This window comes from Hippopotamus amphibius, chromosome 16 (assembly GCF_030028045.1).
Source record: "Hippopotamus amphibius kiboko isolate mHipAmp2 chromosome 16, mHipAmp2.hap2, whole genome shotgun sequence".
NCBI classification, from domain to species: Eukaryota; Metazoa; Chordata; class Mammalia; order Artiodactyla; family Hippopotamidae; genus Hippopotamus; species Hippopotamus amphibius.
In genome coordinates, this window is record NC_080201.1 from 37517108 (window position 1) to 37533252 (window position 16145).

Sequence of the window (16145 nt, forward strand, 5' to 3'; positions counted from 1 at the left end):
TTGGAATGTAGCTAACCAACTGGAAAATAGGGCCAACAGTAGGTATGATATTATAGCCATAATTAATTACATCACCTGTATATTTCACAAAATGGAAGCAGCTTGACTGCTTAATAAAGGATTGGCACAAAGTGAACAAAAGAAACTTAATTTACTTAGACCTAAAGAAATTGGATTGGTTTTTTCTTTTGATCATGAATCAATAGGGCATAGTAATAGATTTTAGGGGGAAAATTAGAGCTCACTTTAAATATAAGCTTACATTATAATAGTAATAATAGGCTTTTTTTAATTTTTCCACAGTTCTTAGTGGTCTCTGTCCTAATGAATGTCCTCGTAAGATAACAGTAAGTAACCTTAACTCTCAGTGGTAAATATTTCTGTGAAAGTTCTCTGCATGATAGATACACACAAAATAGTTGTTATAGGTTAAATGAAATTGATGTTACTTTTTTTTATAAATTATTTAATTAATGGCTGCATTGGGTCTTCATTGCTATGCACGGGCTTTCTCTAGTTGTGGCAAGCAGGGGCTACTCTTCATTGCGGTGCACTGGCTTCTCATTGCAGTGGCTTCTCTTGTGGAGCACAAGTTCTAGGCATGTGGGCTGCAGTAGCTGTGGCACACAGGCTCAGTAGTTGTGGCTCATGGGCTCTAGAGCGCAGGCCCAGTAGTTGTGGCGCATGGGCTTAGCTGCTCTCTAACATATGGGATCTTCCTGGACCAGGGATTAAACCTGTGTCCCCTGCATTGGCAGGCAGATTCTTAACCACTGTGCCACCAAGGAAGTCCCTAATGTTACATTTAGAAATGATTAAAGTATCCTTCAGGGCTCAAGTAGAATTTACTGGAAATAAAGTACCTTTCCTAAACACTGTCTCACCTCAAGGTTCACTTCCTTAATGAAGTCTTTTCTGATAGTCTTGGAAAAATAACCAGACATCCCGTTATTTCTGGGCATACTGCTGCCATTTTGGCGTATATAATACTTGATCACACTTTATCTGTTTGTATTTAGTGCCTCTCCCCAGACTTGAGGTAAAGAACCATGCCATCTTTGTATATCTCATTTATAGCAACAGGGTCAAGCATATAGTAGACAATTAATAAATTTTTCTGGTATAATCTTAACATTGACTTGCTGTCTAATGGAATATTTCCATACAATAATAAAATGTGAAAATAATTAGGCTTATGTTTTGAAATTGCCAGTTCGTGTAAATTGTAGTAAGAATATTACAGTATATTTAAAAGCATGTGTGTGCATGTTTGTGTGTGTGTGTGTATGTGTATGTGTGTTGGTATATCCCTGTTTGAGTCCTCATAGTAACCCTTGTTACATAAGGAACTAACCCCCATTTAAAGATGAGGAAACTTGAGGCTTAGAGAAATAAATCATCCAAAGTCGTAGAGCCATTAAGTAATGGAACTAGAACACAGAACTAGGTGTTCTGATTACCATAATCTCATATTTTCACTACATCTTTAAAGCACTACTTCATTATCAATGTTTTATGTATGATTGGGAAACCAAAGATTTGTATGTAAAGACTTAATCTAGACTCTTCTTGAGAGCAAGACCTCTGGAGCAGTGAGGAAAGCAGGTCTATGAGCTGTGAAGCAAGGATGGTTTTTCAGAGATGACCCAGATTGAAGCAAAAGGGCCATGACTTTGTATTCTGCATCAATCAGACATTGCATGCAGGCAATCCCCAGGAAGGGGTTATAATTTGTACAAGCCAGCTCCCTTTGGCTGAGAAAAATTTTTAGGTAAGAACCCAACTGTGAGCTATCAGCAACCAACACTTGGAGCAGCTCAGGGAATATTTCCTCAGTCCTGAAGGGAAGGTCTGGACTGTGTTACCACATCCAGTGTGAATGGTATGAATGTCTGGTCAAACCTATCTGCTTTCATATCATTATAAAAATGTAGATATATAGTAGGGGAGGGTCTGAGGAAGAGAGATGCAGAGGGTATGTCAGAACTCTTTGTACTTTCCACTTAATTTTGCTGTGAATCTAAAACAGTTATAAAAATAGTCTTTTTTTCAATTAAGTACAATTTTAAAAAATTGGATTAATTGGAGGCCAAAGATTAAGTTGGTTATTCAGGTATAGTCTACCCAGTTTGTGAAATATTCAGATCCTTTGTTCCTATTCTTTTCTCTGATTGACTGTATTCCCATCATGTGGCTCTTTCATTACCTAGTCAAGCAAAGAACTTAAAAAGTTGTAATTGAACGCACTCATTTTACCCACAAGTTCTAGCAGAAAATTTGTTAAGAAGGGCTGTCTGCTTAAGGCAGGTTATACTTCTAAGATCACTAATGCTCCCATTCTCGTTATCTTAAACTAAAAGCCACTTCTGTCATATGGAGAACAGAGTCATTTAGAAAGTCACCTAAGTAAAGTGCAGCATGCAGAGCTATTCTTGCAATGATTACCCTAACAGTCCAGCACCTTTGGGCTTTTCTGCAGGTGATACATCTGTCTCCCATTCTTCCATTTATTACGTTCTTTGGAAGTTCAGATCCTGTTGAACTGCCCTTCACATCTATCATTTTCCTTCCCCACTGATGTCATAGATCACAATTTTACAACAGCCTAAAAGAAACAGATGCGCACTATACTCCCCCAGTTTTCCATATATCAAATGTATGCCCACTTGTGAAATTATTTATTTCGTGGTAAAGTGGGCCTTTTTCATAGTGCTTTGACATCAGATCCACTTGATCATAGTAAAAAATGTTATGTTAGATATGACCCAGTGTGAGACTAAGAGGAAAAATGTGCATACCATATGATAATTCTTTACCACTTGTTTAATTATAAATTGAATAAATGCTTTTCTGCTGCCTATTTATTCCCACCTGCTGCAGGCAACCTATTTGATATATGGAGAGAGGAGAAAATATTCAAACCAGCAGCTAATCTCACCCAAATTCCTTTATTGCCATGCTGAAAACCCCAGAGTCTTTCATTTTCATTCAGCTTATCTACCAGAAATGTTTTACTTTTGAAATCTCAGTGGCATCCATCAACTCTCTGATCAAAAATTATTTTTCCAGCCCTCTCACTCTTATTATTATAACTATACATACTCAACTGTAAATCTATTAATTTCTTGACCTGTATCAACCTGTTTTTTTTTTACCTCCCTCCTTAGTTAGCTACCATATATCAACCATCATTTTTGCCACTACCTTTAACTCCCATAAAGCACTCTCCTTTTACTCTACCTACCTGGCAAAATTACAACCCTGGGTTAATCCAGCTCTCTCTCTTCTTCACTCCTAGATCTAGGCTACTGGGCATTTCTGTAGAAAAATATACAGCCCTGAATATTGTCACCACCACTAAGGCATAGTTGTCAACCTCAAATGAGCATTCCTAATTGTATCACAGTCTTCTATGGATCCCTGGACACCTTTTCTCCCATTTGTTTTCTCAGGTTACTTTCAGGGTTTTTTCTTTGTCTTTGATTTTCTGCTGATTGAATATGATATGTATAAGTATAGGTTTTTAGGTATTTTTCATGTTTGATGTTCTCTAAGCTTCCTGAATCTGTGGTTTGGTGTCTATCACTAATTGTGGAAAGTTCTTATATTATTTCTTCAAATGTTTCCTCTGTTCTTTTCTCTCCTTCTTTTCATTTTGGTAGTCCCACAACACATATGTTACACCTGTGATAATTGTCCCACAGTTCTTGAATATTGTTCCAAATTTTCGTTAGTTTTTCTCTTTGCGGTGCAGTTTTGGAGGTTTCTATTGATATATCTTCAAGTTTACTGATCCTTTCTTCATCTGTGTCCAGCTCATCAGACATTCTTCATTTCTATTGCAGTATTTTTTATTTCTACCATTTTCTTTTGATTCTTTCTTAGAGTTTCCATCTCTCTGCCTACATTAACAATCCTTTCTTGCCTGTTGTCTACTTTTTTCCATTAGATCCTTTATCATATTAATCATAGTTATTTTAAATTTCTGGTCTGATAATTCCAACATCCCTGCCATATCTGAGTCTGGTTCTGATGCTTGCTTTGTCTCTTCAAATTTTGTTTTCTGCCTTTTAGCATGGCTTAAAATTTTTTGTTGAGAGCCACACATGATATATTGGGTGAAAGGAACTGTGGTAGATAAGCCTTCACTATGAGGATTTATGTTTATCTGCTAGGAGTTAGACTGTGAACTGTTTGTGGTAACTATGCTGTAAACAGGCAAAATTTTCCTCTAGTGTCTTTGTCTTTGTCTACTCTGTTGTCTTTGTGTCATCCTACAGACTTCCTCTTAAATGGGTCTGAGGTTTGCAGTTCTTTTAATTGATGTGGTGGTGAGGTATAAGGCAATGCAAGAGAGGCATCCTATAATCCTGTGATTAAGTCTCAGTTTTTTAGTGAGCCTGTGTCCCTGGGCTGTGGCTCAAGTGCTTCTCGGCTTGCCCTCCTTTATAGGTTAAACAGGAAGGCTATGGGGGCTGAAGTTAGGTATTTCCTTTCCCTTAGGTTGATTAGGTTTTGGTAAAACCCAAGTTATTTAAGCTCTAGCAAAATAGTTTTCCTTAAGGGTGAACTGTTGTGAAGGAGAACAAAGAACTCTGGGCATAATTTTAAATGGTTCCTTTACCCTCTCTGTGCTAGAAGCAGGAGGGTTTTTACCCCCAATCCTCCCCTCGAGAATTTGATGGAGCTCCTGGAGGTGAAACTTAGAAAGGCAATCCTAGGGGAGCCACAGATTTTTCTTTCTCCACCGGAGTTTTGAACTCTCAAACTAGCTCACACTGATTCTCCAGCAATTTCTCAATCACAGTTTAAGTGTTCCTGCCAGTACTGGCTCCAGTTTCAGTCTTCTGCTTCTGGGCTTCTGCTCCCAATAAGTTGTGATTCTCTGTATCCACCTTTCTCTTCAGTGTTCAGGGTAGCCGTTGCTCTGTTACCTTAGTTCTCTAATGGATCAAAGCAGAGATGATTTTCTGTTTCTTCAGAAACAGAGTACAGGAGTGATGACTTCCAAATTCTACGTGTCAGGCCAGAAACCAGAAGCTCTCCTTGCATGTTTATCAGTATTGTTTTATTTTGTTTGCTTATTTCTTACAACTTTATTGCAGTATATTGACATGCAATAAACACATATTTAATATATTCAATTTGATGTTATGATGTATATAATGTATACTTATATACACAATATATCTTCTTAATAAAGATATATAGATGGTAGATAACTATTATCAAAGTAATGAATATATCATACTCAAAGGTTTTTTTGTGCCCCTTGGCTATCCCTCCTTCCCATTTCCCTGACCCTCCTTCCCTCCCCTGCTTTTCCTCAGGCACCACTGATAGGTTCTCTGTCAGTGTTGCTTTATTTTAAAAGTTGCTTTTGTTTTCTTACCTCATGGCTTTTTCCATGTATTTTCCTCGGTGACATTTATTGCTCTTTACTCTGAATTCTTTTTGGGGGGAAAAATTTTAAATATATATAAAAATATACACTAGTGTAGTAAAACTCCTTGTGCCCATACTACCATCCAGCTTTTAACACTATCCTCTTATACCCAGTCTTATTTCACCTGTGCCCCTGCCTACTGCTTATTCCCCTTATGTCCTCCCTTAGGTTATTTTAAGGCAAATTCATCATATCTTATATTTTGTAAATACCTCAGTGTGAGGTAAAGACTTTACATGTGAGACTGGAAATTCTTATTCCTCATGAGAACTATTTTATGTTCTTCCCAGTCTCCCCTTACAACCAACTCCAACTTCCAGTTCTTAGAAATTCACCTTGCCTCCTACCTCAAAGAGAAAATAAGAATGTAAAATGGGAATTTCTTCAACTATCTGCAGTAACTTTGGGAAAATTACTTAGCTCCTGTTAAGTCTCTTTCTCCACATCAATATAATGGGAAAGTCATAGTACCCACTTATATTAGTTTCCTGTTGCTGCTAACAAAGTACCATAAAATTAGTGGCTTAAAACAACACAGATTTATTCTTGTACATTTGAGGTCAGAACCCTGAATGTGCTTCATGAGCTAAAATTGAGGTGTCAGCAGGACTCCATTCCTTCCAGAGGCTTCGGGGAGAATTCATTCCCTTGCCTTTCACATCTTAAAACCACCTACATTCCTTGACCTATGGCCCCTTCCACCATCTCCAGATCCAACAGTGCTGCATCTTCAAATCACTGACCCTGACCCATCTTGCCTTCGTCTTTCACTTATAAGGACACTTGTGATTACATTGAGGCCACACACCCTGATAATCCAAGATAATCTCCCCATCTCAAGATCCTTAATCACGTATGCTTGCTTCAGCAGCACATATACTAAAATTGCAACCACACAGAGAAGATTAGCATGGCCCCTGCGCAAGGATGACATACAAATTCATGAAGCATTCCATGTTTTTAAGAGAAAGAAAGATCCTTAATCACGTCTGCAAAGTTCATTTCCAATATAAGGAAAAATATTTAGCAGGTTCTGGGAATTAGGATGTATACCTCTTTAGGTTATGATTATTCTGCTTACCATACTCCCACCTAAGTTTTTTATTAAGATTAGAGGAATTAATGTAGGTAAATCATAGTGGAGGCCTAATACACAATAAGTATTCAAAAAGTATATCTGCTATTATTTGTCAACATTAATGTTTCTTCCCTGCCTCTGTAACATCTCTTTATTAGTAAGGATAGTGAGTTCCAAATATTTGAGAAATGTTGGTGTGCTATCTGCCTTCAGAATAGGACTAGAGGTCGACTTTACTTCTTGATTTTTTCTTATCATGTAAATCTTTAATATGTGTTACAGAACTTATGAAATATGAATATGGAAGATATGAATATCTTCAGTGAAAGCTACCATAAACGTCTGTGAATCAGAAGAACATATTCTTATTTCCTATTTTTTTCTTTAAATACTCAACTAATTTTTTGAATTTTTTATTCTCAGCACAAGGTACATTTTGGCCTTCCTCTGTGTTAGTGGAGATTATAGCTTCTTTCCTTGTCACTTGGTAATTTGTTTTACCAAAGCCTAGTGCCTTTCCCCACTTTATAGATTATGAGTTTAGAAGCAGGCAGATGAGTACTTTTCCATTTGAACAGCAGAAGAGTTTAGAAGTAGTCCTTTAATACTCTATATACGAAAAGAGTCTGTGCACATTCATTTTTCTTGATATTTTTTCTTAACAATATATCATGAACATATTTCCATGTGAGTCTATATTATACTTCTTCACTCTTTTTTTTGAAAATAATTTTTTATTATCTATTTTATACATATTAGCATGTATATGTCAACCTCAATCTCCCAATTCATCCCACCACTCTCCCCTCCCCCTGCTTTCCCCCTTGGTGTCCATATGTTTGTTCTCTACATCTTTGTCTCTATTTCTGCCTTGCAAACTGGTTCATCTGTACCATTTTTCTAGATTCCACATATGTGCATTAACATATGATATTTTTTTTTCTCTTTCTGAGTTACTTCACTCTGTATGACAGTCCTTGGGTCCATCCACGTCTCTACAAATGACCCAATTTCACTCCTTTTTATGACTGAGTAATATTCCATTGTATATGTGTACCTCATCTTCTTTATCCATTCATCTGTCGATGGACATTTAGGTTGTTTCTGTGTCCTGGCTGTTGTAAACATTGCTGCAATGAACGTTGTGGTGCATGTGTCTTTTTGAATTATGGTTTTCCCTGGGTATATGCCCAGTAGTGGGATTGCTGGGTCATGTGGTAATTCCATTTTTAGTTTTTCAAGGAACCTCCATACTGTTCTCCGTAGTGGCTTTATCAATTTACATTCCCACCAACAGTGCAAGAGAGTTCTCTTTTCTCCACAGCCTCTCCAGCATTTGTTTGTAGATTTTCTGATGATGCCCATTCTGACCAGTGAGAGGTAACACCTCGTTGTGGTTTTGATTTGCATTTCTCTAATGATTAGTGATGTTGAGCATCTTTTCATGTGTTTCTTGGCCATCTGTATGTCTTCTTTGGAGAAATATCTATTTAGGTCTTCTGCCCATTTTTTGATTGGGTTTTGTTTGTGGGTTTTGTTTTTTTTTTTTTTGGATATTGAGCTGCATGAAGTGATTCCTTCTAGTGTGTTTTTCTTTTCAGTTATTGTATTGTTCATTCCTGTTTGTTTGTTTTTTAATTCTTCACGGTCTTTGTTAAACATTTCTTGCATCTTCTCCATTCTTTTTCCAAGGTTCTGGATCATCTTCACTATCATTATTCTGAATTCTTTTTTTGTTGTTGGAAGGTTGCCTGTCTCCATTTCATTTAGTTGTATTCCTGGAGTTTTATCTTGTTCCTTCCTCTGGTACACAGTCCTCTGCCTTTTCATTTTGTGTGTCTTTCTGTGATCATGGTTTTCGTTCCTCAGGCTGTAGGACTGTAGCTCTTCTTGCTTCTGCTGTGTGCCCTCTGGTGGATGAGGCTATCTAAGGGGCTTGTGCAGGCTTCCTGATGGGAGGCACTGGTGGTTGGGAATAGAGCTAGGTGTTGCTCTGGTGGGCAGAGCTCAGTAAAACTTTAATCCGCTTGTCTGCTGATGGGTGGGGCTGCCACATTCCTTTTAAATAGCTCAGTGCGGGCAGAGATAGTATCAAATTTGCTTGCCAGTGTATTATACAACCTAGCACAGGACCTCGTGCTTAAAAGTTTGTCAGTTGACTTCTGTAGCACTAAAATGTAATCTCTTCATCCACACCCATCTCTTTTCTGTTTTCCTTTCACTAAAAATTAATGCACCAATTATGCTGTGGGTCCTACACACTTCTCAGGGACCTCATTCCATTGCTTATTCTATCAGGCCTGTGAATTCAACTCCACTTCCCTGTCGGTACCGTCTCTTCAGCATTTAAGAATGCACAAATCCCTCCTATATATAAACACATATACAAGTACCTTCCAAAACCCCACATCCTCTACAGCCACTGCCTAATGCATGTTTGCTCTTCCAGCCAAACTTTTTGAGTCGTCTACAGTTGGATCTCTCCAATTTACTTCCATATTCTTAACACACTGTTGTAATCAAGGCTTTGGCATCACTCCACTGAAACTACCCTTGATTCCGCTGGCCAATTTTAGGAACACTCCCTTTCCTTGGCTTCCTTTATGCTCTCCCTTCCTGGATCCCCTTTTACTTCTGTGGCCATTCTCCCAGGTTCCTTTATGGACTTTTCCTCTGCCCATCCTTTAAATGTTGCTGCATCTCAAGGTTCCATCCTAAGTTCTCTTCTCCCTCTATGTGTACTCTTGAAGTATTCCAGTTTCTCCCCTGGCTTTTTTTTTTTTTTTTTTTGTAATGTTGAGTACTCCGAAATCTATTTACCAGCTGTCTCTCCTGAGCTTCCTACCTTTATATCTTAGTGTCTTATAGAGACCTCTAATATTGAAATCTAATGTGTCCCCATAAAAACCACTCCTCTTCTCATGTTCCCCATCTCAGTTACCTTTTCCTTTCCCTCACCCCTCAAATCTACTAATTATTCTCTCCCATTAACTGTCACTTCTCTCTATCCTGTTACTTTAGATGAGCCATCATCATTTTTGGCCTGACTGGAGTCATCTGAGTCATCCTTCAAAAAGCAACCAGAGTGATCTTTCTAAAATCAGTGGCTGCCCTTTGCCCTTGAGAAATGGTTCTAATTTTGTTTGTAGAGTTCAAGCCTCTGTTTATCTCTTCAGCCTTATCCCTTGCTGTTCCTCCTCACACCCTCTCTCAGCTCTCTGTCAGGCACACTGCACTACTTGTTCTGTGTGCTCTCTCATCTTGCATTTTATTCCGCTACTCTGAAGCCTCCTCTTCTTATCTTCTCCAGAGTCTTCCAAGTGATCTTCAGGTGAGCTGTTAGATGATATTTCCTGTGAGAATTATTCCCTGGCTCCTCTTTTACATAGGATTAGACACATGTTCTACTGTTTCTTAGCACCTTGTGCTTAGTTAGTCCTACTACTTATCTTCTGTTATATAGTTGGTAAGCTATCTGTATTAACTCCTTGAAGAGGAAAGGCTGTGCCTGTTTATTATTCTGTCCTTACTCCCTAACACAGTGCTTTACACATAATATAATAAATTTTTGATGTATTATTAAATGAGCTTTCCCTAAAATTTGGTTTATTTTTTTAATGGTCCTTCATTGATAAATTTACCATGCCATCTCTTACCAAAATCACATATTCACTGTTAAGTGTGAGCACTTGCAAAATAAATTACAACTTATTCACAAGAGAAATGCACTCTGCAAAGCCCTGATATAAAGGGAAAACATACCTTATTTATGTTCCCAGAGATATGTCTTTTTACAGTCCTTTACGAAGGAAAATTATCTTATAGTTCTAACAGGAAAATAACCAAAAATAAAGAGAATAATATATTGAATTTAATGTCTTGAAGAAATGAATAAGAAACAATATAAAAAATTCAGTATTGAACTAAATTGGGCAATGTGACTAACACTAATGAAGATAAGGAAAAATATCAGTGAATGTTTATGAAAAACATGATTACCTTTGAGAAAAATAAAGTCATGCTGTAAATCAGCTATTTTTCTAATATTTTAGAATCATAAATTTATATTGCATAATTAAACCTAATACTGATTTTATATGTAATATCTGTAATACCATATAAGACATAGTATGTTGGGGCTTCCTAGGTGGCGCAGTGGTTGAGAATCCGCCTGCCAATGCAGGGAACATGGGTTCAATCCCTGCTCCAGGAAGATCCCACATGCCACGGAGCAACTAAGCCTGTGCGCCACAGCTACTGAGCCTATGCTCTTAAAAAAAAAGAGAGAGAGAGAGAGAGAGAAAAAAAAAAAGACATAGTATGTTAAGTTCTTCCAGTTTTGTTTTACCTTCCAGAGCCAATGATGTAAAATATATTTGGTCTTCACTGTAGGAACCCAAGTCCTTGAAACAGATCCTTAAATAATCAGGTACTTGAGACAGATATAGAAACCACCAGGATTTCTCCAGGATACTGAAAAGGATAGTTTTCTGAGGAAAATAGCGGCATTCCAACCCTAATTTCTTATGTCATAAAGAGGACAATTAGTTAGAAAGAAGCTATGTAATACAACACCTAAACTACATTACATCAGTATGACACATCCTAGAATAAGAAAAAAACAACCAAACAGTCCTTTTTTACTTACAGTATGGGAAAGTTGAGATATCAGTGATGTTTTTTAATTTAACTTCCTGAATTCCTTGAAATATCAGATGTGACATTTTAAAGGAAAGGTAGGATAATCTGTGGGAGATTTGTAGTAACATTTTCACAAAGAAAGTGAACTTACTAGATGATTGGGTAGTGTTCAGCATTATATAGGAATAACCAATTCTTAATCCTTTCTTACAAAAATTTATTGTCAATTTACTAAATATTTTCCATAAAAATGTATCTGCTTTATTAAAAAAATTTTTGAGAGAATAGTTCATTTTATAGAAACCCTAGTACGCCTTCATTTCATTAAGCAAGAACTCTTTGCACTTAGATAATGAAGATTATCATACTACTTGCCATAGGTTGCATCCTCAAAAGTGTGTCTGGAAAATTCAAATGAAACTAAGGATGTACAAAAGTAGCACCAGGTCCATTCCTAGACACCCTGACTCAAAACCTGCTCCCACCATTTACAAACTTTTATCTGTTCAATCAGGAACTTATATGTCTCACTGTATAATAGAAGAAACTGTCTCATGGAATTCTGAAGAACTCCATAATTATTCACTTAAAATAGGAAGTTAAAAGTGATTGCTTATTTTATATATCATTAAAGTATGACTGTGTATATTAAGTACCTTTTCCTTACCCCCATGTATATGGAAAACATTTCTAAACATTAAAACATAGGATTGGCACGTAAGTCTATACCCAGCAAACTACCTCTCAGAAGTTTGTCATTTCTGCCTTATTACTTCTCCTGCTGGATAGAACAGGGTGAGAAAATTCCACCCAGTGGACCAAATCCAGCTTGCTGCCTGTTTTTGTGAATAAAATGTTAGTGGAACATAACCACACTCATTTGTTTACATACTATCTATGTCTGCTTTCATGCTACAACATCAGAGTTAAGTAGTTGCAACACAAGACCTTATGGCTCACAAAGCCTACAATATTTACTATCTGTCTGGCTTTTTAAAGAAAAATTTTGCCAACTCCTGGGCTAAAATAACAACTACGATAGAAAGTAAGTTGCTCTCATCTTTCTCTGATTTGCTGTGTGTTCTGACCAGTACACCTAAACTTTTTTAAGCCAGCATCCTAATTATCCATTTAATCAGATATTTTCCTTTTCTGAGATGTTCCCTCCAAATCATTTTTAAACTATCTCTTGTGACACCACATAAAATACAGAATTCTTTTGTTTGAAATATTCTGCATTTATTGTTGAAAGTAAAACAGTTCCTCTCTTCATGGTTATTATTCTCTCTCTGAATTTGTCACATGCAAATTAAAATTTGCTTCTACATTTTAATAAAGGTTGCTTGATGCTAAAATATCTATATTTTCTGCTGTATCCTATGTACCTCTTCGCTTGTCAGGGCAATTCTGCTCCCACACACATTCCAGCCAGATTCTGCACTTCACTATAGCTGGCTAATAGGCTAAAGTTTGCCTTTAAGAGGAAAAGGTCATGCTGTTTTATTTTATAGTTATGAATGAAAAATGAGTATGCTGATGTCATAATCGTATGGGTCAAGAGTAAACAGCTATACAATAAATACTTTAAGATCATATCTTTTACAGCTAAAAAAATTAAGTGTAAACATTGCAAATTATATCACACAATTCGGAAAGCTTCTTAATGATCCCAATACAAATCTTTCTCTAACTGACTTATAGTTCTGTGAAATTTCAGTTGTGAGCCCTCATTTAACTCCTTTGCCTTTGTATTGGTTGAAAAAGGAGTATGCTACTAGAAAAACAATTTTTTGCACCACTAAAAGCAGCTGAAAAGAATGAGAAGTATTTCAAACATTGTTTTTTATGCACTCAACTAAATTAATGGTTTTATTGTCTTGTATTTAGTAAAAATCCAATCATTATACAAAGGTGTAGGTTATAGTAAATACTCTGATAAACTGCCAATTTTTATAAAGTATACAAAGTGTAGTCCCAATACATCAGTGGCTTTTAAAGAGGAGTCCCCAAACCACCAATGTCAGCATCTCCTGGGAACGTATAAGAAATATACACTCCTAGGCCCTACCAAGACCTACCAAACAGAAACATCTTGGGATGCAGCCAGTGAATCTATAATTTAATAATCCCTCTAGGAGATTCTGATGTATGCTAAAGTCTGAAAACCACAACCTTGGACTTTTAGAAAAGTGATTACTGTAAGCTAACAGCCTTGTCTTCTTACACAGCAATTATATATACTCAGAAGTGGAATTTCATCCAAACATACATTCTTGTGAATAAATTATTCCTGTAATTTTAGAATCCCACAATACGCTAAAGAAAATTAGAATATTAACTTGTTAATTGTTTCTGGTTTTGATCAAAATAATTTTGTTCACTCAGTAGTTCAGCATAATTGAAAATGAGATATCATTACCAAAAAGACATTAATTTATTTGGCCAAAATAAAAAAATAATAGTGCATACATATTGAGGACTTACTGTGTGCCAGGCACTGTTCTAATTGTTTTGCACATATTTACTCAATGTTTACTACAATCCTATGAGATACGTACTATGATTACGCCTAATTTAAATTGAGGAAACTGAAAGCTAAATAACTTTCCCAAGGTTACACAGAAGATAAGTGGAAGAGAAAAAATTTTAACCCAGATTGTCTGACTCTAAAATCTACATTCTTAGTTTCAAAATTTGGAAAGCTAATACCTAAAATATCTTCATGACATGAAATATATGGAATAACTCGGAGGCCTTTAAATTTTTGTTTTAAATATCTCAAGCTGCCTTTACAAAATACGGTTGAAATTTATTTTCTCACAGTTCTGGAAGCTGGAAGTCCAGCATCATGAAATAAGGGTGCTAGTATGGTCAGGTTCTGTTGAAGGCCCTCTTCCTGGCTTGCTTCTCCTCACTGCATGCTTACATGGCCTTTCCTAGCTTTGTGACAGGGGGAGAGAAAGAGAGGAAGTTCTCTGGTGTCTCTTCTTATCAGGACACACAAGGGCCAGGCCCTCATGACTCTAACCCTGACTCCTTCCAAATATCATCACATTAGGGATTGGGGCTTCAACATATTAATTTTGGGGAGACACATTCAACCTATAACAATTTAGTAAAGTATTTCAGAGAAGTAAGAAAGAAGTTAAGTGAAATATTCACAGTTGTCATTTTTGCTGACTGACATTCCCATAGATTGCATTCCCGGCATATCAGCTTTTCAGATTTTCATAAGGGAATTCAAGATATGTGTATAAATACTTAAACTGGAGGAATTGTTTCAGAAATCCCTAATCTTTTAAGTTGAAAATTCCTTAATGATACCAACAGTCACTCCCCAAATAATAAATTTATAAAAGTTGAGGTTCTTTGGACCATCACTAATATAACCAAGGTATATTAAAGGTATTAAAGATACAGCAATACTGCTAGCACCTCTACTGTATTAGAAGAGACACAAAGTAAAAAGTATCCAAGTTTTTACACTTGCTGAAGGCATAACCATATTTAGTACATTTTGCACTGAACATTCATATGGAGGTAAATGGCACTATTTAAGGGGGAAGAAAAATCCTGAAACATGTTTAATGCTATGACATAAGGGGTAAGAAACAGAAACACATATGCACAGGTATCAGGTACATCATTTCCATTGGAAAAGGCAGAGTAAGGATTGAATTATTCATTATGTACATAGTACAGAGCAGCAGTTCTCAAACTTCTTGCTCTGAAGACTCTGAATACTTTTTCTTATGTGAGTTTTATTTATCAATATTACTCTATTTGAAATTAAAACTGAAACAACTTTAAATATTCTTATTAAATCATTTGAAAGCAATAAACCCATTTACATGTTAACCTATATTTTATGGAAGGATATTTTCTTTTTTTTTTTAATTTTATTTATTTATTTATTTTTTCTGGGGTACACCAATTTCAATCATCTGTTTTTATACACATATCCCAATATTCCCTCCCTTCCTCGACTCCCCCCCACCCTCCCCATCCCAGTCCTCTAAGGCATCATCCTCGAGTTGAACTCCCTTTGTTATACAGCAACTTCCCACTGGCTATCTGTTTTACAGTTGGTAGTATATATATGTCTATACTACTCTCTCACTTCGTCTCAGCTTCCCCTTCACCCCCCGCCCCCTCCCATACCTCGAGTTCTCCAGTCCATTCTCCGCATCTGCGTCCTTGTTCTTGTCTTGTCACTGAGTTCATCAGTACCATTTTTAGATTCCGTATATGTGAGTTAGCATACAATATTTGTCTTTCTCTTTCTGACTTACTTCACTCTGTATGACAGACTCTAGGTCTATCCACCTCATTACATATAGCTCCATCTCATCCCTTTTTATAGCTGAGTAATAGTCCATTATATATATATGCCACATCTTCTGTATCCATTCATTTGTTGATGGACATTTAGGTTGCTTCCATGTCCTGGCTATTGTAAATAGTGCTGCAATAAACATTATGGTACATGTTTCTTTTGGGATTGTGGTTTTCTTTGGGTATATGCCCAGGAGTGGGATTACTGGTTCCTATGGTAGTTCTATTTGTAGTTTTTTAAGGAACCTCCAAATTGTTTTCCATAGTGGCTGTACCAACTTACATGCCCACCAACAGTGCAGGAGCGTTCCCTTTTCTCCACACCCTCTCCAACATTTGCTGTTTCCAGATTTTGTGATGATGGCCATTCTGATTGGTGTGAGGTGATACCTCATTGTGGCTTTGACTTGCATTTCTCTGATGATGAGTGATGTTGAGCATCTTTTCATGTGTTTGTTGGCCATCTGTGTGTCTTCTCTGGGGAAATGTCTATTTAGGTCTTCTGCCCATTTGTGGATTGGGTTATTTGCTTTTTTGCTATGAAGCTGCATGAGCTGCTTGTATATTTTGAAGGTTAATCCTTTGTCCGTTGTTTCGTAGGCAACTATTTTTTCCCATTCTGAGGGTTGCCTTCTAGGCTTGTTT

The 16145-nt window shown here is 36.7% G+C and overlaps 1 protein-coding gene and 1 non-coding gene across 4 annotated transcripts in view; both read left to right on the forward strand.

Annotated features, from left to right (window-relative positions):
- The window catches only part of ITFG1 (integrin alpha FG-GAP repeat containing 1), a 307662-nt gene that overhangs the window by 230986 nt on the left and 60531 nt on the right, over positions 1–16145 (forward strand). For 2 of the 3 annotated variants that reach the window (XR_009049769.1, XM_057713042.1), the window contains exon 13: positions 304–347. Coding sequence is in view for 2 of the 3 variants with exons in the window: in XM_057713042.1 (XP_057569025.1) it covers positions 304–347 (44 nt within the window). In the remaining variant the exon portion in view is untranslated. Of the gene's footprint in view, positions 1–303; positions 348–9545; positions 12472–16145 lie in introns of those variants that run through there. The other variant, XM_057713043.1, reaches the window with a different exon arrangement.
- LOC130839442 (U6 spliceosomal RNA) lies at positions 6306–6408 on the forward strand. Its single transcript, XR_009049840.1, has one exon. It is a non-coding gene; the product is annotated as a U6 spliceosomal RNA (small nuclear RNA).